The sequence below is a fragment of the Pseudocercospora fijiensis genome, assembly GCF_000340215.1.
Source record: "Pseudocercospora fijiensis CIRAD86 unplaced genomic scaffold MYCFIscaffold_2, whole genome shotgun sequence".
NCBI classification, from domain to species: Eukaryota; Fungi; Ascomycota; class Dothideomycetes; order Mycosphaerellales; family Mycosphaerellaceae; genus Pseudocercospora; species Pseudocercospora fijiensis.
The window spans coordinates 5,147,812-5,168,395 of NW_006921533.1; the positions used below are offsets into that span (position 1 = coordinate 5,147,812).

General features: G+C 47.2%; 4 protein-coding genes across 4 annotated transcripts; 1 reads left to right on the forward strand and 3 right to left on the reverse strand.

Annotated features, from left to right (window-relative positions):
• Positions 1 to 9: 9 nt before the first annotated feature.
• MYCFIDRAFT_45296 (uncharacterized protein) lies at positions 10 to 1,710 on the reverse strand (the record flags this gene model as incomplete). The annotated part of the gene is made up of 3 exons (XM_007924323.1): positions 10 to 1,233; positions 1,291 to 1,452; positions 1,516 to 1,710. The coding sequence occupies 3 exons, from the start codon at positions 1,708 to 1,710 to the stop codon at positions 10 to 12; spliced, it is 1,581 nt and encodes a 526-aa protein (XP_007922514.1).
• A 6,410-nt stretch (positions 1,711 to 8,120) lies between these two features.
• MYCFIDRAFT_45232 (glycoside hydrolase family 42 protein) lies at positions 8,121 to 10,380 on the forward strand (the record flags this gene model as incomplete). Its single annotated transcript, XM_007924314.1, has 2 exons — positions 8,121 to 8,674; positions 8,727 to 10,380. 2 exons carry the CDS (start codon positions 8,121 to 8,123, stop codon positions 10,378 to 10,380), a joined length of 2,208 nt encoding a protein of 735 aa, XP_007922505.1.
• Positions 10,381 to 15,083: 4,703 nt separating this feature from the next.
• Positions 15,084 to 16,692, reverse strand: MYCFIDRAFT_84571 (uncharacterized protein; the record flags this gene model as incomplete). The annotated part of the gene is made up of 5 exons (XM_007924726.1): positions 15,084 to 15,092; positions 15,174 to 15,210; positions 15,683 to 15,735; positions 15,910 to 15,983; positions 16,161 to 16,692. The coding sequence occupies 5 exons, from the start codon at positions 16,690 to 16,692 to the stop codon at positions 15,084 to 15,086; spliced, it is 705 nt and encodes a 234-aa protein (XP_007922917.1).
• A 2,172-nt stretch (positions 16,693 to 18,864) lies between these two features.
• Positions 18,865 to 19,973, reverse strand: MYCFIDRAFT_162040 (uncharacterized protein; the record flags this gene model as incomplete). Its single annotated transcript, XM_007925511.1, has 1 exon — positions 18,865 to 19,973. A coding segment is annotated over exon 1 (1,104 nt), but the record flags the coding sequence as incomplete, so codon positions are not given.
• Positions 19,974 to 20,584: the final 611 nt, after the last annotated feature.

Below are 20,584 nucleotides of genomic sequence, written 5' to 3' on the forward strand. Positions count from 1 at the left end.
ATCCTCTATCTAGTATGAAGTATGCACGTATGCCGCTGGCCCATCGTAGACTTTTCGACCTCTAATGAGGTAATACACCAGCGCCATCAGTACCGTGCCTCCGAATATTACTGGCGACCAGTTCAAAGTCGACGCCGAGACGGGCGTAGTGACGGGAAACGGTATGAACACAATCAGGAATGCACCATAGACCAGCGCAGAAACGTTGATAGCCATGCCAAATCGACCTAGCGACCACGCGCCTCGCGGCAGAGGCGCCCCAAACAGTCGACGCCAGACCAGACAGCCTATCGAAAGCATGTACGTCCCAAACATGCCCAAGAGCTGCACAGAAGTTATGGCATTGAAGCCGATGGAGCTGCCCAGAGAGATGAGGCAGATGAGAACGCCAAAGACGTACACTACGATGACAGCTCGGGTAGGGCAGTTCGTATCTCGATCCACCTTGGCGATCCATCTGTGGAAGGGAAGGCCATGATCTCTGGCAAAAGCCCACACTTGCCGAGAGCATGATGCCATGTAGTTTATGGCGCTGAACATGATCAAGATGATCTGTATGCAGGTCAAACCAACCGCGCCGCCCCGCGAACCGGTTGCGTGCTCGAACACGGCGATGAAGGGGAAGCCCGTTGGAGAGCTGAAGGCTTCGTCCAGATTGGTAAGGCAGAAGCAGTAAGTGATGAGCATGAGGAACACCATGAGTCCGTTCACAATGTAGCTCCAGACCATTGCACGAGGGATAACGGATGACGCAAAGCGTGTTTCTTCGGCCATGTGCGCGGCTGCGTCGCTTCCTGTCAGACCCCATACCAGCAGGATCTGGCCTGCCAGCATCGCAAGACCAACATTTCCCCAGCCTCCCTGCTGATCGAAAGTCGTAAAGACTTGCTTGGTCGTCAGCCTGTCTTTGGACGACAGAACCCATAGAACGATAATGCTCGACGCATACCCAGTTATCATGAGTACGAACACAAAGCCTTCGAGTTTGGGCAGTTTCCGACTCAAGAACACGTTTACGACAAAGATGAGGCTGATGAGGGCAAAAGTGTACAAGTAGGCTCTCCAGGGTTCTGGCGTGTAGGCCGGATGCAACTCGATAATGATGCCCTGAATGAGGTTTCCGACCAGAAAGATTCCGGAGATTGTGCCGCAGCACCAAGCCAAAGTCGAAAGCCAGCCACTGATGTAGCTGAGGATCTTTTGCAGAGACGGGGGTGCAAACTCGCTCGCCCACTAGAGCACATGTTAGCGAGGACTTCTCCCGGAGGACAGGTATTCCTGGATACGCACATGGTACTGGCCGCCGGCAGTCGGTGCCATGCTTGCCATCTCGGCCAAGCTCAGAGTAATGGCGGTGAAAGCGGCAAAATTCAGCAGATACATGGTGATGGTGCCTCCTGTATTGCCATCTACCAGTGCGGATGTGGTGCCGTTCGGGACGAATATCCAGCCCTTGCAGCTTCGATGAGAACATGAAGTATGATTCTTGAGGCATTGCGCCGTTTGCTAACTCACCACCATAGCCACGGTCGTGAATGCAGTAATGCTGAGCAGCTGGTAATCGCGATCGAACTCGGGTTTCTTCCCCAGGCGGTACATGTCCATGTTATCCTTGGCGGCATCGTGCCTGTTCTCGTTGGATGCATAGGTTGAAACGGCGTCAGAGTCGACGTGGGGAAGATGTTGCCGTTCTTTGTCGCCGTCGTCCATGGTCGTCTTGACGCTGCGTCAGAGCTGTCTTGCTTGACTGGGAGATCGATGGCAACATCTTGTCACCGCGGCAGCAAGATCTCAAACCAGGCGGAGATGCCGTGCCGCTGTGCGCTGTGCGTGGTTTCTGCAGGCTGCCGCATGAACCGCACGTACTTGAACATAGCGTATGTAAGAGGGACCTTCAGAAGTTTCGCCGGCCTCCAAATAAGCGCTAGCTGGTGACCGTTATATGAAGGATTAATGTGGCGCTTTTTACGGACCTTCAGAAGAGGCTAGTTGTATATGATCGAAAGCGGCCTAGTGTAGTAAGGAGCCCCTGTTCTAGACCTTCTAGGGTATAGACTTTAGCTATAGACCTAACCTATAGACCTAACCTATAGACCTAACCTATATACGCTATAGAAGAAGCTACTATAGTTACTATAACTACTATAATAACCGTCGCTATTACGAGTAAGTACCTCGAGGAAGATAGTAGTAACAATAAGCGGTAGGTATAGCGAGAAGGTAAATCTGTATATAAATACTAGTACCGCTAGTTAAGGCGTAACCGACTATTTAAACTAGCGAGAATCTATAAGAAGGATCGCTTCGACCTCGATAGTTATCCGGAGGCTAATATTAAGGGTAACTTCCGCTTTATAAGGCCTTAATTAGTAGAGTTAGTAGACCTACTAGATATTAGTTTAATCGTATTACTAGTTAGACTTAAATTGCTACCTATAACGGTGCTTTATATTGTCTATAAGCGGTTATCTAGTCCTAGCTTTTAGAAGGATATAGACGAGAAGTTTAGCTATTCGGCTACGATTAAGTTATATATTTAATATAGTTATATATAGCCTAGCGCTAAGGTAGAAGTCCTTCTTATTCTTTAATAAGAGGCGGCTTAGTAAGCAATATCTCCGGAGCCTAGCTTAGTCGCTATATCTATTAGTTAGAGTATCTAGCGTCTTCGGATATATTAATAGTACTATAAGGAAGATTACGAGACTAAGTCGTAACTAGAGGGTGTTCTATAACGGCTATAAGCACTTCTATAGCCTTAAATTCTAGGGTATATAGCTACTAGATAGCATACTGCTTATTAATAGTCTATATCTAGGCTCTTATAGTAATAGTCGACTCGTACGCGAGTCTAATATTAACTAGATATAGTATAATTTGTTCGATAACGACCCTCTCGAGGACAAGCTCTTTCTTTTTAGTAACTTAGTATATAGATAGGTCGATAGTATTATCGGATCGTAGAAATCGAAGAGAGGCGGCTATCGTAACCCTATATAGGCGCAGGTTGCGAAGGAATAGTCGGCTCTACGATAGTCGGTAGAATAGGGGTTTAGCGAGGTAACTAATAACTAGCTATTCTTCGAGTATAAGAAAGGGTTACGTACTAGTTTAATACCGATAGGATCCTGCTATCTCGTAGCAGTATTGCTTACTAATTGCCTGTCTTATTATCGTAGAAACAAGGTCGCTACGCACTACGGTTTAAGCTGTCCGGACATTAGGGATTACCTAGGTACTAAGTTTGAATTACTACCTATGCCGCTAGTAGACGCGGAGGTACCGGATCTAATACGTATAAACCCTTCGGGCAATAGATTAGAGGTTAGAGGTAATATAGAAGATATAGGAGATATAGTTATTAATAATAGTAATAAGGAATAGTAAAGAATAGCGATGGGTTAGTATTTCAGTTATTATAGCTCGCCCTCTATATTCTCTCTATTGCTCCTCGGATTAGATACGGAGGAGCTTCGGAGGGCCGTTTCACTATAGTTATAGTAATGTCTGTTGCTTCTAATTATCTTAGTAATAGATATAGGCAGAGATTAAGCGGGGGTATATAAATTTCTAAAGGTACTCGAAATTCAATCTTAGTAACCGGTATTATAACTAATAGTATCGAAGGTAGTAGCAACTATACTAAGGAATTCGTATCTCTACTATGTTTCTTACTAATTTAGGAACTAATAAGCACTCGGAATACTATATATATTACATCCGATTTAATCCGCCTCGCTTAAGTCTAATATCTTAATTATACGAATATCTACGTACTAACGGCTATTAATCTCTAAAGTCTAATACTTCCAATACCTACGAGACAGTTCTATCGCTATCGTAGCCGTCGTTACTATATCCTATTAGCGTAAGAACGTTAGCAACGGGGCCGCTATCGTCTAAGTCTATACTAAATTCGGTAACCTACGACAACTACGAAGGAATAAGAGACGCGTGTCTAACCCGTCTAATAAGAAGAGCTCTTAGCTTATTAAATTAACGTACCGTAGAGGCGTATATTAGCTTTATACGCTTCTTAGAGCGGTTGTCTATATCGTCTATATAGCGTATTAAATAGCGGCCTACCTTATCGGAAGATTCAACCCTTAGTCGCTTTGCTAGTACAGTAATTGCCTCTCGAGAGTCGAAATAGCTCTAGTACTCGACTTAACGACCTCTCTTTACTTAGCTGTCTCTCGCTGTCGATATCTAACCGCCGCCGAGTCGTATATATTGTAATATTAGAAGGAGAAGGAGAATTTAATAGTATCGATAGCGATAGAACAACCGGTAGACTCGGTATCGAAGGACCCGTAATAGGAGGCGGATCTTAAAGCCGTTAAGATATAATACGGAGTATATTATCTTAGACCTGCTAAGCTAGAGTCTTATAACTACGCAACTCCTTAGTAGTAAGCAGCTTATCGCGGAGCTTCTTGTTATTTAATAATATAGTATCCTTAAAGCAATTAAGTATCTGTTTAAACTCGGAGTCTTTAGCTACTGTACCGGAAGCAGTAAGAAGGGCTCTATACTCGAGAACACGCTTTGCAATCTACCTACAAATAAGGCTATCTATACCTTTAATAGTACGTTGTCTAGCTAGCCGGTTGTCGTTATACTACTTCTAATAGCGCTTTGTTATATCTCTTATGCGACCCTCTATATAATAGCTAGAATTAGCCTCGAAGTGCCGTATAATAAGCAAGGCAAACTTATTAGATATACGGCTATTACCTTAGACTCGGTTATAGTCGTCTTCTATACCTTCTAGCAGGTTAAAGTTGTGCTAAGAGTCTTCTATATTACTAGAATCCTAAGAGTCGGTTAAATCTAGTATAGGCTATTAAGCTATAGCCTATTATTGCCGCTAAAGGTAAGCTATTAAGGAGGTGTCTATACCTCTAGTAACAACCGGCCTTAGTAGAGTTAAATTTAGGGTCTGTTTAGTAGCTATACTACTATAGCCGCTTAATTCGCTATAGCTTAATTTAGTTAATAAGCTTGCTACCGTAACGGACATAGAGCGACTATATAGTAGTAGCCGCTTAATAACTAACTAAATTATAGGCAATAGACTACCGAGTAAGTGCTACGGTAGCGGTAATAATAAAGACATATCGATATAAAGAGGCGGACCTTAAAGAGCTGCTATAATAGATATAGGCGGCGCTAGTAGTAGTAGATAGACTAGTATAGCAAAGGTAGGAGTAGAAGAGCCGGAGCCTAGGTCGATAACTCGAGAGTAATAAGATAGGGTACTAAGGGCAGCCCGGTAGCGAGGGTAGCGAGGGTAGCTATAATCGAGGAAATAGTATATTTAGCTAATAATCTACGATATCTACTACCTTAGAGGTGCCTCTTATCCTAGGACCTATACTACTACAATTACTAACAACCCCTATATTCTATTATTATACTAACGGCTATATACCTAGACCTCCGTATATATAAGCTAGTACCCTCTCGTACTATCTCGAAGACCTAATAGCTACTTTCTACCTTACTATCGCTAGTTATAGTAGTTCTTTAGTGCTTAGAGGCTAATTTGCCTTTAATAAGCTAAGCTAGTTAGGGGTTAAGCCTCTTTCTACATTCTTCTACTACCTAACTTCTTATAGTTAATAAAGGAATATAGCCCCTATTAGTTATTAATATAGCGTCTTATATACTTTTAAATAGGCCTATTTAAAAGCACGGTCTAGGTCTACGAGTCGATAACTCGCAGGGGTAGAAAACCAGCCCTCGAAGGATGCGGTAGTAACCTTCGTATCCACCTTATTCCCCGACTGCGTGAAATTGGTGGCTTCTGAAGGTCCCTAAGGGCTGGCCTGTAGAAATGGCAATGATGGGGATCCGCTCAGTGCACCATTCAGAAGGCTGGTCCGGCGAGGCAGCACTAGCGGCAGAGACCGTGGAAGAGCGGTCCGCGAAAGTTCAAGGCCTCTTCCTTCGCGCTGCCCCAATACAGCGTCTGAACACTTCGGAGTGAAAGCGGGTATTCACCAAATCCCTGAGAAGCAAGGATTACAGCGAATAGTCACTTGTTATTCAGCGGTCCGGCCCTAGTCACTTTCACTCCGAAGTGTAGAGACGCTGTATGGAGTGCAGAGTTTGGGTGACCCCACGGTGGGAGTGTGGAGTCTGGTATGGCGGGGGTCAAAAGTGGCGGAGCGTGGCGTGGCGTGGCGTGGCGTGGCTCGTTGAAGAGTGGCGAATCCTTCCAGCAGCCAAGAACGTGTCCCATGTCGGGATTGCCCGACCGGGTACGGAGCCGCGGCGCGGTAGAGGTATGTATGGCCGGCTCGTCTGTTCCTGGTAAGCCGACGGCCTCGCCAAACTCATCATGATGAACCACGCTTGGCTTTGGCTTGTGAGGTGAGATGAAGAGGCGGAATGACGATCTTACGCGCCACGGCCCACCTGCCACCGAGCACGAACCCCGAGCCCATCCAACCAGAACACCACCCATCGGTCTCAGGGCGACCACATTTCATCTGCTCAGCTGCTGCAAGGGAAATCATTCATCACGGCACCATCTTGCCAATATGTCTTGCACCCGTCCCGTCTGGACTGGATCCTTAGATTGCTCGATTTTCCATGCTTCGATTTGCCAGATGTGATCTGAATTGATGGATTCTGCGAGGATTACTGCAGACGACCACGGCGCCAAGGTCATCCTTGCTGCCGCTCTCATGCTTGCATATTCCACCATCTCGGTAGCGATCCGCCTGCAGACCCGATGGCCTTGGAGACAACTTTACCGGCATGAGGATACTATGCTGCTCCTCGCATGGCTGAGCAGCATTGCGTACACTGCAAGCCTTGCTCTCGCAGTCCACGAAGGCTTTGGGTTGAAGGACAATTTGCTTCCTCAAGGCAATGACTACAGAATCAGCGTATTGCTCTCTGTTAGCTTTGTGTTGTTCTTCCTTACCAAAGGCCTCGGAACGGCTTCGTATAGCATGTTCCTGCAGAATCTCACCGAAGACGATTTGATCCATCGCACTGTCGTCAGAGCTGGCCATATCTTGTCGGTAGTCTGGATCGTGCCGGCCATCGTCACAACAGCGCTTTACACGGCTACGGAAGAATCCGTACCAGCAAGTAACTTTTCGTTTCCGCTCGGAAAGTTGTTGCTGACCTGATCTAGAAAGCCGCTTGGATCGTATTTGGAGCATCACACGCCATCGTCCTTGCTGTACTGTTTGGATCGACTACTCGAATGATAATTGCCGCCAGACTTGCATGGTATAGAAAGTTTCGAGCAGTCCTCTGGTTTGGACTCGCACCATGGTATGCTTACAGCCGTCCAAGAACTTCATTCAGCACTGACATAATTCAGTCTGGTCGGCCTTATCACCGTTCGTCTAGCACATACGCCATGCAACATCTTCGTTCCGGGATTCACACAGTCGGCAATTGAGCTCATAATCATCATGATCATCGAACTGCACTTCAACTTGATCAACGCTGCGTATCCCAACCTTCTGGTCTTCATCGACAGAACGAGCACTAAAGGCATCCACGCTGCGCCGAGGAGCTTGTCCATCTTCACTTTGCCAAGCACTGACACCACCTCATCCTCTGGAAAGCACTCTGAACTATCCCTTGAGCTTCAGGCGAAGCTAGGATCATTTCGATCTGACACGGGAGACCGAGTCGATTTGAGCACATCTGACAGCCAGAAGCCGGTTATCGATTCAACCGATGACAATCGGGCCGTGTACAAGCACAACTGCAGCAGTGGCTGATAGCATCTTACAGGAGTTGTCTGCGAGATTCGTATTCGATGATGATGGTGGATATATCCGATGCACAATCTCTACTTGCATAGGTGAATGCGGTTGTGTAGGACTTTGACTGCATCCCAGAGATCCTCCCCGAAGCTCCGCCTAAAGATCACCCGTCTTGGCGCTGTACCGTTATATACCGTCCCGAAGAACCGAGCACCTAATGCGACTGCCTCCTAGCCGCAAAGATGGACGACAAGGACTCCACACAATGCCGGAGCGGAGTGCTGTCTCAATTCTGCCCTGGATATGATTGTGCGAGGTACCTCATATACCGCTTGGATGGTCAAGCCGTTACCTTGATCGTCACTCTCTTACCGTACCACTATGGCTACCAAGCTAAGCGTGCTAGCTCTGCTTTTCTCACGTGTCACCAATAGTGTAACAATCCGCAACAATGGATATCAAGAGGCCGTCCCAAACGTCACTTTTGCTCCCGATGCAAGCCGTTGGCCAAGCGGCATCCATCTTGCGGTCGATTATTATCCTTCGCAGTGGCCGGAATGGATGTGGGAATCTGACGTGGCGCGAATGCGCGACAGCAACTTCTCATATGTCCGCGTCGGCGAGTTCGACTGGACGGACCTGGAACCTACCGAAGGCCAATATAACTTTACTCTCCTCGACAAGACTTTGGATCTTTTTGGCAAGTACGGATTGAAGGCGATCATTGGCACACCCACTGCGGCCCCTCCAAATTGGTTGACGGAAAAGTACGATGCAAGCTTCGTCGATCGAACCAATACTACCCTCCTCTTTGGCTCTCGGAGGCATTACAGCTTCTCCTCATTCGACTACCGCGTGCAAAGCCAAAAGATCACACAAAAGCTCGCAGAGCGCTATGGGAGTCACTCAACTGTCGTTGGTTGGCAATTGGACAAGTATGAACTTTCTGCGTCCATGGCCTCTAGGGGAATACTAACACTTCTGCAGTGAATTCGGCTGCCACGATACAGTGCGCAGCTATGACCACAACGCTAAAATTCGATTTCGATCATGGCTGCAAGAAAAATACGGTACTATCGAGAAGATGAACGATGCGCAAGGTCGTGTCTTCTGGTCTTCGCAATATGCTAGCTTCGATGCTGTCCAGCCCCCCTACCTGGAAGTATACACGAACAACGAAGCGCACACGCTGGATTGGTACAAATTCTCCTCCGATATGGTCATTGATTTCGCAAAGGAGCAGGTTGCTATCATCAGAGAGTACGCTCCAAGCCATTTTATCACAACGAATTTCATGGTGTTTTTCACAGACTTCGACCATTACAAGTTCAGTCGCGAAGTCGGGATCGACCTCGCCACTTTCGACTCCTACGCATTGGCTGGCATCGCTGCGGTACCGTTATCTGATGCAGAGCTCGCAGGCTATTCACGCACTGGATTGCCTGATTTTCAAGCTTTGAATCACGCACTCTACCGGGGAATCTCGGGTGCTGCGTACAACAAGAACTTTGGTCCTTTCGGAGTGATGGAGATGCAACCGGGAGTGCTGAATTGGAACACCTATCGTGTCTCGCCGTTGGAGGGCATGGTGCGTCTCTGGACTCACGAGACTTTCGCTGCTGCTGGAGACCTGGTCAACTACTTCCGTTGGCGGCAAGTGCCTTACGCCCAGGAGCAAACGCTTTCTGGTCTATTTGTCTCCGATAACTCGGAGGACCAGGGTTATATCGAGTCACAAGAATTTGCTCAAAACGACCTTCCAAAGCTGCGTGCGCAAGGGATCAGCGAAGAGGGTCAAGCAGATGTGGCGCTAGTCTTCGACTACACGTCTTACTGGGTGTGGGTCATCGAGCCACACAGTGGATCCTGGTCTGTCAAAGACGCTGGCTATACCAATCCTGCATTGACGTACATCACTTTGATGTACACATTCTACTCCTCGTTGCGGCGGCTCGGTCTCAGCATCGACCTCATATCCCCAGAGCAAGCCTTGGATGGGTACAAAATGGTAGTGGTGCCGACTCTCCCGATCATTCCAGACGCCTTCGATAAAGCTTTGGCCAATTTCTCAGGACCGGTCGTTTTTGGACCGCATACAGGAAGCAGGACGCCCGACTTCGCATATCCGCCAGGCCTCACCCCTTCGGCTGGCACCTTGCGATCACGTTTGCCGATGCGCGTGACACGTGTGGAAACTCCTCCAGACTATGCAGGGAGTGGTGTATCATACGACGGGACGAAGTACAACATCACAGCTCGCGAGGAATGGATTGAGTGTGTTCGGGATAACGAAACGAGCAACGTAACCATCTCGTACACATCGCCACACCGACCAGGCAAACCCGCTGCTTGTGCCAAGGACAACCTGCACTACCTTGCTTTCAACCCGACAACAGACTTGCTTATCTCTTACATTGGTGATGTGGCTGCTCAGGCTGGAATCAAGGACGTTATCGGTCGAGATGTAGACAAGAAGAATGACCTTGGTGCCACACTGAGATTGGTGAAGCGAGGCAATTTGCTTTGGGCAATCAACTACGGCTGGGACGCGCAAAGCCACCCTGACGTTGACGGCGACCTGATCATCGGCAAGAAAGGCGATGTGCCCGGCGCCGGAGTTCTGGTCTGGAAGTTGAAGTAGCCGTAATGAAATCAGCATTCATGCATATTATGCCATTGGACTCTACACTGGATTTCTAAGAGAAATTACTTGCACATGGCGTAAAAAGAACAGCAAATAGAGAGACAGATGGTTGTTGTTGGGGAGGAGACGAAGGAGGAGCTACGGCGTACTATACAGTAACTTCGACTATGAATTCTTATATAGCGTCGTCTCTGGGCCCCTGCCGCATACCTTTAGGCTTTCTCTCTCTCTCATCGACCTACTAATCTAGCCTGTAGTCATCATTTGAGGCAATTTGCAAGAGGCGAGCTGTTCTGGACTCGAGAACGTCTCAGAGCATCCCCGAAGTATTCTCTCTGTACTATATCACCCGCATTGCACTTTCAGCATCACCGCAAATGCCCCTTACGCCGTTGTCATCGAATTGTCTGCCCTCCGGATCCTCCCAGCGCCCTGTCTCCTCATTGGAGACCTGTTGCACAGAAGAGTCAGCTTTCTATGAGCCTTTCTGGTATGCGAGCACGAAAATTGTTCCCCAACTCTCGGCCGACACGAGAAGTCAAGCTGAAGACTCGCGGCATATAGTTCTATCTTCTATCCTGCGAAAAAGCCGGTGAAACTACGCATCTCCTGCTTTCAGATCTCGCGGCCTCAGTTCGCTCTCCAATTTCGCTTCAGCAATGCGACCTCTGCACTTCGTCTGTCGCACGGCCCAAGAACAGTATGGAGAATCCTTCGATCTGATGCGGTTCTTGGTCCGAAACCGGTAGTCTCGCCCGTATAGTACCCGTACTAACTGCTCAGCCGTAGGCATAGAGTTCGATGTCGAAATCTGGAATAATAGAATATTGATCGATGACGCTTTCCAGACGCCGAAAGACTTTATGCACTGGACCCAAGATCTGGCTGAGAAAGTTTCTTCTGCCCTCAAATCTCTTCTTCCCCGTAGCCAACATATGTTGCATGATGCTGAGAATGGAAGCTATGGCCATAGCAGGTCTGCGAAGTGTGTGGAACGCCATATCCTCCACAAAGTTTCGCATCGTTGCGTGTACTGGGTGCCGTTCCCAAAGCAGCTTTACATTTTCTTGACGAGCCTGAGCAGTAATAGACTACATCCGCTCAGGACGAAAAAATAGCAAGCAAACAGCACTGAAATCGGCAAGTCTCCCAGAGTGTCTTCCACTAGGCCATAGCGGTTGAGGACATCAGTGCCTCGAGTTGCAAAGATTCTTGCTGGGTTGTGCATGATAAAGATCTCCGCGGATCAGTCAACGACACTTGGGAAAATTTACCGTTGTCTTCCTTGCTGGAATGGACTTGTCTATGAGATGGTCTGTCGAAGATCAAAAAGTTTGGTGAAGTCTTTGTCTTTGTCTAGAAATTCCAGTGCCCGCTTGCGGTGGAATGTCCTTCTCTAAACAACGAATATTTCATGTTGAGAAGATTTTTTTCATGCACGCGGCATTAAGACTGGCAGGCACAATATTGGAGACGGGGAATCAGCGCAACGAAAACTTGGCCAAGATTTCTATTACGCTATGCAATATGTCGCGCTATGCGCTCGGAGGACCATGGAATTTACTGTGGTGTGGCTGCACTATAATTAGTATAGAATTAGCTTCTTAGCGGTTTCCCACTTCTCTTCCAAAATGATACTACACCTCGTCGTCGCTATTTCTATAGTATATACCCCTCGAAGGTGTTGTTAATAGCGCGGTTACTAGACTATTAGCTTAATAAGATTAAACGCCTATTCGACGAGAGCGAGTTGTCTAATATCGCTATCTCTAACCTACTAAATGTCGCTAGGCGTAGTATCGACAAGATCTATAACAATTATCGCCTATTTAGTATGTTCTATATTAAAGACCTTGCGAGGTTAGGTCGTCTACGGTCGCTATTGCTAATCTTTAAGAATATAGGTAGTATCGTATCGCCTAGCGCATATAGTCGCAGTTTAACTAATCTACCTATTTCTATAGCATATCTTCGAATTCCTTAACGACCGACCGTATAGCTACTAAGACGAGATAGTATAGTATCTATACGACGAATACGACGTTATTATTAGCTAGTCGACGGTATCGCGAGTACTAAAAAGGCATAGCTAGATAAGGAAGAAAGCGATATAGTTTACGGCAAAATAGAACTAGGACCTTCGAGACGACTTTAAGATAAGGCAAATAGCTATGCCGGCGTATAAGGTAGTATATATCGATAAGAGCGCCTCTAACGAGCGTACTAGATAGCGGAAATATAGATACGGTCTAGTTAACCGCCCTATCTTTAAAAAAGGGTCGGCGGTAAGGTTAAAGCGATAGAGTGTCCTACCGGCTATATTAGTTAATAGTTATCTTAATAGCACTATTATCTACTAAGGTTCTATTACCGCGGAGATCTTCGAGGTATAGTTACAGTATATAGTACTGCCTTAAATAGAGCCTAGTATGTTTATTATTATAGATAACGCGTTAATCTACCGCACTTAGCGTATAAAGGATATCGTAGCGGCGGTAGGTATCTACCTTCGACACCTACCTCCGTATTCGCTAGACTTCAACCCTATTAAGTTGTTATTTAACGTACTTAAGGCATAGGTTAAGAAGTATATTAACGAGGCTAATTGCTTCGTAGACTTCGGCAAATTTATACGGTATACTATTAACTAACTAGATACTTAAACAATAGCAAGATCGTAGTTCTAGCGAGTAGGTTATCGCTAATATCGACCTTGTAGTTACTCCCTTATAGTCTCACTTATACTAACTATTATCTCTAGCTTAGTAATACGGCTTCTTAACTCGTCTATCTCCTTCCTTATTTTATCTATAATAGCACGCGTAGTATTAGTAGCTTGCTCTTTCATTATTGCTTCTATATACTATAGATCTAGTAATGTTAGCTATAGTAACGAGCCTCTTAAATTAATAGCTAACGGTAATATAGTAGTCGGTAATATAGTAGTAGCGTCTCGCATAAGGTCCTCTTCTTCTTAACTGTCGGCAACCTATAAAGAATTAGTTAAACCTATAGCGATACCTAATCGATATACTTCTAATACGCTACCGATAGCTATTGCGATTAAAGAGCCTAGAATCCGGTAGATTCTAAGCCGTTTCTATCGCTAGTGTTACCTCGAGATTATTTAAACTAGTGCCGCTAGTAGGTCGCTATTCGTATCGTAATCGAGTAGCAGTCCGGAGAGAACCCGCTTAGAAAGCCGGAATCTATAACGACTAATAGGGTATTACTATACTACTACAACAATACGTCTATATGCCCTCCTCGGTAGGAAATAACACTATTAGCTATACTAACTTGAAATAACCTCCCGTTGTCCGTTTTAAAAAATATGCAGGTATAGTAAAGATATAGTATTAGCAATATATTAGGGAATTTGCGACCTTCCGCCGCTTTCTCTGCGCCGAGACTACCGAAATTTCGGCTTCTACTCGGCTTTGCTCGGCGGTTAAGCTTAGCGGGTCTACGCTTAAGAAGCTGATTTTAACTACTCTAACTAGGCACTAGCGCAATACTATAACGCATTGTTTTTTATTACTACAAGTATAGAGAGCCGAGACTATATCTATCTAATGCTCCTCTAATTTATACTATATAGAAATACGTAGTATTAGTAGAATAAGAAGCGACATTAGTTAAACTAAATATTAGCTATTAAGCCGCCGACCTATACCCGGAAATCCTCGCTTCTAGCTCGCTTCTATACTAAAACAGCGCTTCTGCAGCTAACTAACGAATAGGCTATCGTCCGACTTATTAATACGACTAAGTCGCTGCTTACGGACTTCCTTATTAATATATCGCCCTACTACGGCGATAAATCGAGCGTATTAGCCTTCCTTAAGTCTATAGCGGACCTAATCGCTCAATTTGACCCTTCTAAGCTATTTAAGTGAGAAGTCGCCTTCCTCGTAGATACGCTTAATATTAGCTATATCGGCGTATCGCTTACTCTAGCTACTAGTCAACTCTTTACGCAACTAGCTAAAGAAGCCTATTAATTCTATATCGGCGGTATAAGATTGATAGGAAGCGATTAAGCCGCTAACTAGACTTGATTGTAGTCTAACTAGTAGACTAGAAGCCGGTAGACTAGAAATAGCGCCTCTACGACCCCTACTATTAGACTAGCTATAATAGTTATAGATTACTACTAGAGTTAGCGTTATTAGTGCGATAGTACGTCTACTACTACTACTACTACTGCCTTGCTATCTAAATAGATTAGACAACTGCTTGTCTCGTTACTTCTATATCTTTAATGCTAGTGCCGCTCTAGGGTCGTCGATTGTTAGCCTTCTAGCCGGATTGGCCTCTCGAGTCCCCTTAACCTATCTAGCGGCTATTTCCGGATAGATCTTGTAGTAGTCTTCTGCCCTGTCCGGACTACTAAACTAGCATAATCTACCCTTGTTTAGACAGTATCTATTCTTATAGGGCTAGCGCTAAGCAAGGGCGTATCGCAGGTCCGTTAGAGAGCTAGTTAGGTCGCTATTGTTATCGTTAGGAGTCGCTTTATTATCTTCCGAGCGCCCTTTAGCTAGTAGGGTAGCTAACTATTGCTAAGTCGCTATATTCCGTAGCCTCTAAGAAGCCTATTAAGTCCGCCGTAGTTGTTAAGTTGCAGGCTCTTTAGCAATAGCGGTTAGCTTAGCTATAATAGCGAGTTTGAACTCAAGTCGCAGGCCCTTCTTGCCTTAACTATTCTAGACAGCTAGTATAGTATATACGCGCTTAAAATTGAGGTCTATTATACTAGAGCTACGGTAGAAGTATTTAGCCTTTACCTTATCCGTAGAGGCTATAATAGTAGCGCTTTTAAGACTAAATATAAGTCGGTTATTAGCCTTATTACGCTAGTCGTTAAACTAGTAGTCTACGGCCTTACAAGGCGACTCGTAGCTTAGCTTACTTAGATAGCACTTACTTAGCAAGGCTTCCTTCTGCTTGTCCGTATATAGGTTCTACTATATAGTGTATTCGAATACCTCTCGCTTGTTCTCGTCGTCTTTATCTTCTTCTAAGCTATAGTCTTTATCGATATCTACTTCTATAGAGTCTTAGCGCTAAGAAGTCGTTAAATCTAGCAACTCGTCGTTAGTATTTAGCTCTTCCGGACTATTACTTAATAGTAGTAGCTCTTTACGTCGTTGTTTCTTAGTAGCGGCGGCTTCGAGGGCTTCCTTCTTCTTCGTAGTAAGCTTATATAGTCGCTTCGAGGCTCTTAGTATACTAGCGTAGCAATAGAATAGACGAGAGAGTGCTAAAATGCCTAGCTCTTAACCTTAAGGCTTACTAAGAGGTCGTGAATAGATAGAAGTAAGAAAGGCTTTCGCAGCGGATCGCATTCTACACCTAATTTGTATAGTACGGTAGATACTCGGCAAAGACACTGATACGCGCTAATTTCCATCCCTCCGACAGCATGGCGCGACTTATTGCATAGCATAATACAACATCTGAAGGACAGTACCCGTAAGCTAAGGAAGCAAAGCAATCTCGCAATTCGGCCGTGTAACGCACTATCTGGTACTGTGCTTGCAACGCTACATCCAGCTCATCATCTGCATCTGCGATCAGGTTCTCCCACCAAACACCTGAGCAGGAGCTCAATCTTGCCTAGGTCTCTCTCCTATCATTCACTGATTTTCCTTGCTCCCCAACTCGAGACCTGGCCTCAACAGTGCCTAGACCATTTGCGCCCTGTTCCTGTGCCTGGCTATCGCTTCCCCGTGCGGGAGCAATGGACGCATGAGTTCGAGGCAAGGGCTGACCACGTTGCTGTTCAAATGTAGCCTGATTCTGCATCCCCGGTGCCTCCCAGTAGCCCTGCTGTCGCGGTAGTGGCGCGAAGCGCTGCGATTGTGATGCCTGCTGCAAGCGCTGTAGATCAGCCGGTAGCTGAGCAATGAGTGCATCTTCTTGGATGATCGAGCGCCGAAGCCAACTCTTCTCCTCGACAAGGTTCGAATGTTCAGCAAGCTTGGAGTTGAGGTTAGCAAGCTTGTAGTGAAGGTCAGCAATGGTGTTGCTAAGACGATCAACTTCTCCGCGTCTTTCAATGTAGATGCTGTTCTCGCTAGAAAGTCTGTGATTTTCATCCAAGAGATATTCCACGGCCTGAGGCGGATGTTTTTGCAATATCAAGATAGCGCTGTCGACAAACGAAAGAATCCTTTGGTATAAGATTGAGCAGGATATCTCGTAGATCGCTTCGATCGGTCTTCGCATCTTCCTCTTGGCCCTCGTGCTTTCGATTGAATATGACTTCGCCATCTGATCCCATGACTTGCACTTCTTGTGCATCGTATCTTGCCAAATTTTCGACCTGGTCGAAAAGGCCAGCTACTCTCAATGCGACCTGCCCCGGTGCTGGATGCAAGTCCAGACAACCGACTTGATGGAGAGAACTTTCTCCGAAGCATCGCGTTCGTAGACGGTGTAACCTAGAGTAAGACCAGCAGGCCCAGCTCCGAGAATCGCGATAGATATAGTTGTTGTGTTTTACTAGAGCCAGAGCTACTTCCTTCTTATGCGCTTCGATACTTCCGGCATCCGTCCTGAGCTTGCGAAGCATGTGTTTGCTCCCAGCACGATGCCGCCTACCAAAAAGACTGCCACTAGTCTTTTCAGAGACTCGAGTGAAAGTGTCAGGTGCCTGAGACAACGTGTGTGGGCTCAAAAATCGTGCTTGAAGGGAAAACAAAGGCGAGGCAGTAATGGAGTTCTCAACTAGACGTGTCCGTAGAAATAGTCCCAGTCAGCATGTCAGCTGCAAGGTTACGCGCAGTATCCACCCCAAATGACCAATCTGACAGATCTGCCCGCTGAGTTTTATGAGAGTATCGCTGAACACCTCTTGCGAGATGAGCTCGGAGCTCTCAGACAGGCGGGTGCGGACTGCAGTTCCAAGCTCCGGAACTTGTTCATCAAAAGGCATTTCGCAAAAATCAGATTCTGCTTTGGCGACGTGAAGAGAGTCGAACAGGTACTGCACAATGAATTCGGTAACGATCAGATTGTTGAAGCCGTGCGATGTTTGGTATTCGTTATCGAAGAGTCATGGCACGTCAAGCCTAAGAGAGCATACGTTAACCGACTCAAGAAACTTTTCCGTGTATTCGGCAGATCCAACGGGCTCCAGATTATTGAGATACATAGCGCCGATGACTGCAGGGTCAGAATCAGTCACGAGACCTCGTGGCCCTTCATAGCAGTCGCTGAAGCTGTGCTCGCAAGCAATGTCATTGTTACAGAGTGGCACATCGGGAACTTCAAGGAAGTGGCCCAAGGAACGAAAGGCTGGGGTGCAGCATGGTCGTTCCCAGCTCACACCATTTCCGGGAACACCACCAGAAACATTTGCTTCACGAGCATCTTGCAGATGGCGACGACGCTGCATTTATCGACATGGAATGCTGTTGGTCATCCGCACTCTGCAGCAAACCTCATGACAATCTTGACAAGAGCGCCTAGCCTCCGACATCTGACATTAAAGGATGGCTCCGATCTAGTCCAACGCAATAGACTCGTGGCAGAAAAAGGTGCATGTGGCGATTCGAAGCCCGCAAAGCATAGTGTAAATAGCCTGGGAATTCCAGTATGTAGCCAAACAAGGTCAAATATCGCTTGGACTCATGCCAAGAGAATGGATGGGCTGATTCCATGACTGCGAGCTTGTCCGAGATGTCGCATAGCGAATTGAGAGCTGGCTTTCTGTGGGAAGCCATAATCGAAGGTAGGCAGTACTGTTTGTTCGAAGATAAGATGGCCATCGCATCTCTAAGCCCTGCTGCCCCCAACGCATTTCGACTCGTTGAGAAGACAAAGATGAGATCAGCACCACTCGCCTTCGTTGGCCTTGCTGCCGTCCGAGGTTGGGGCCATAGCGCCTCGCCTTCAATCACCAAGACAAAGTCGTCAACGACTTCGACAACTTGGGCTGCAGCGATGCCGCTAGACTGTTCGGATGGTATCAATGCCGGAACTCCAGATTGTTGCAGCGAGCTTCGTCGACCAGATTCCAAGGACAAACGAATGCTGATTGCAGCACATTCAGGGAGTGTACCGATACAGTTGCGTGGACCTCTCATGTATTTGGATATGTGTCCCGAGACTAACAGTAGCAACGCCATTTCATCGTCGGCCAGATGGAGATGGCGTGCTTTTTCGCGCGCTCGCGCTGGCTGCTCTGAGTTTTGCGGACTCTGGGTCGGAATCTGAGTTATTGTCTCGCCTATTTTGTAGCTTGTGGGCAGGCGCCTTGGGAGTGGAGATTGCGGACGCACGCCTTGCCTGGGCTAAGCGTCCAGTGTTCGACTTGCTTTGATGCACTCGCAAGCTCTCTACAATCCTGGGATGGCCACTTTCAGCTGCGACTGCGATGGCACTATCAACTATCGCGCTCGCGATGGTACCAGAATCTGAATCGTACTTCAACAGCTCGTGGACGACTTTCAAATGATCGGACTTGGCTGCAAGCACAAGCGGGTGTGCGTCGATTCCCATGGGCATCTTCGCTCCTCGCTGCAGCAACTCGCGAGCAGTTGAGCGGTGACCATTCTCTGCAGCTATGCCCAGCGGCGTCTTGCCTTCCTTGTCCTCATGATCTATTGCCGCGGAGTTATTCAGCAGCAATGTCACCGTGGCAACATTTCCCTTAAGTGCAGCTAGATGAAGAGCCGTCTGACCGCCCTCTGTAGCTGCACCGACTCCGGCGCCGGACTCGACCAGAAGTCTGGCGCATGACCACTTTCTAGTCTCGCAAGCATCGATTAGAGCCGTGAGACCTTGCTTATCCGCGATGTTGACATCGGCATTGGCACCCAGAAGAAGCGTGACGCATTCATCGTGACCACCTCGTGCAGCCAGAGCCAGGGCCGTGCAGCCAAATTTATCCTGGAAATTGAGTAGAGACTTCTCCGCCAGTGGCCTCCTTTCTATGAGCAGCTTCAAGCACTCGGTCCGACCTTCACGTGCAGCTTCCATGACCGCAGTCCTGCCGCGATCATCGGCTGCAAACAGATCCGCACCGTTGTCAACCAGGACGCGCAGGCATTCCACATGGCCACTTTCTGCAGCGTACAAAGTGGCTGTCTTTCCCTTGGAAGATTCGAGACGAATGTCGGCGCCGAAATCTACCAAGATCTGTACAATCTCAAGGTCGCCAGATTCTACAGTGTCGATTAGGAGCGTTTTGTCGTGTTCGAATCGAGCATTGACATCTGCACCGGCCTTCACTAAGAGCAAGACAGCTTCAGTGTGCTTCCTCTTTACGGATCGCGACAATGCTGTGTGTTTCAGTGCGCACCTGACGTTCAAGTCGACTTTATGTCGAGTCAAAGCTCTCATGGCCGCTATGTGTGATTTCTCGGCTGCAATCATCATAGGAGTCTTCGAGCCGGAAGAGCGAGAGTTGACGTTGGCACAAGCGTCCAGAAGTATGGCGATAATCTCCGCTTGGTTCTGATCTGCTGCAATACCCAGAGCTGTCTTGCCGTCTTCATTCCGCATCTCCAAATGAGTTCCTTTCTGCACAAGTTCTCGAACGCACGTTACGTGACCTCCGTTCACAGCTTTCATCAACGCGGTCCAACCAAAGTCGTCAGTCGTATCAGTTTTAGCGCCGTACTTTAGAAGTGCCGAGAGGCATTCGACAAGGCCTGAGCCAGCCGCAATGGCCAAAGGATAACCAGCAAGAGAATCTTTGTTGACCAGGTCGCTGCCCATTTGTGCTAATTCGGTAACGCAATTGGCCCTATTTTGCACCACCGCGGCGTGAAGTGGCGCATATCCATCGACATCCAGAATGTATGGGGACGCGTTGTACTCCAGCAGCTTCCTAATGATTCTTGCATTGCCATTTCTTGCAGCATAGTTGAGCGCACAAGAGCCACGGGAGTCTTTGAGGTCGCAATTTGCACCATGCATAAGTAGCAAGGACGTAAGAGCTTGCTTGTTTCGCATCGCGGCATACATGAGCGGCGTAGCACCTGCCCATCGCCCTCCCGAGGCCTGTTCCAAAGGTCCATGAGCATTGACGTCGGCACCACGTCCGATGAGGTATGAGGCGATGTCTTCAAAGCCTTCATAAGCAGCAACGGAAAGAGCCGTACAGTGGCTGACAGGTGTCCCTCGATAGCTTCGCGACAAAGTAGAGGTCAGTTTCAGGTCTGCGGCTTCAGACCATCTAATTGTG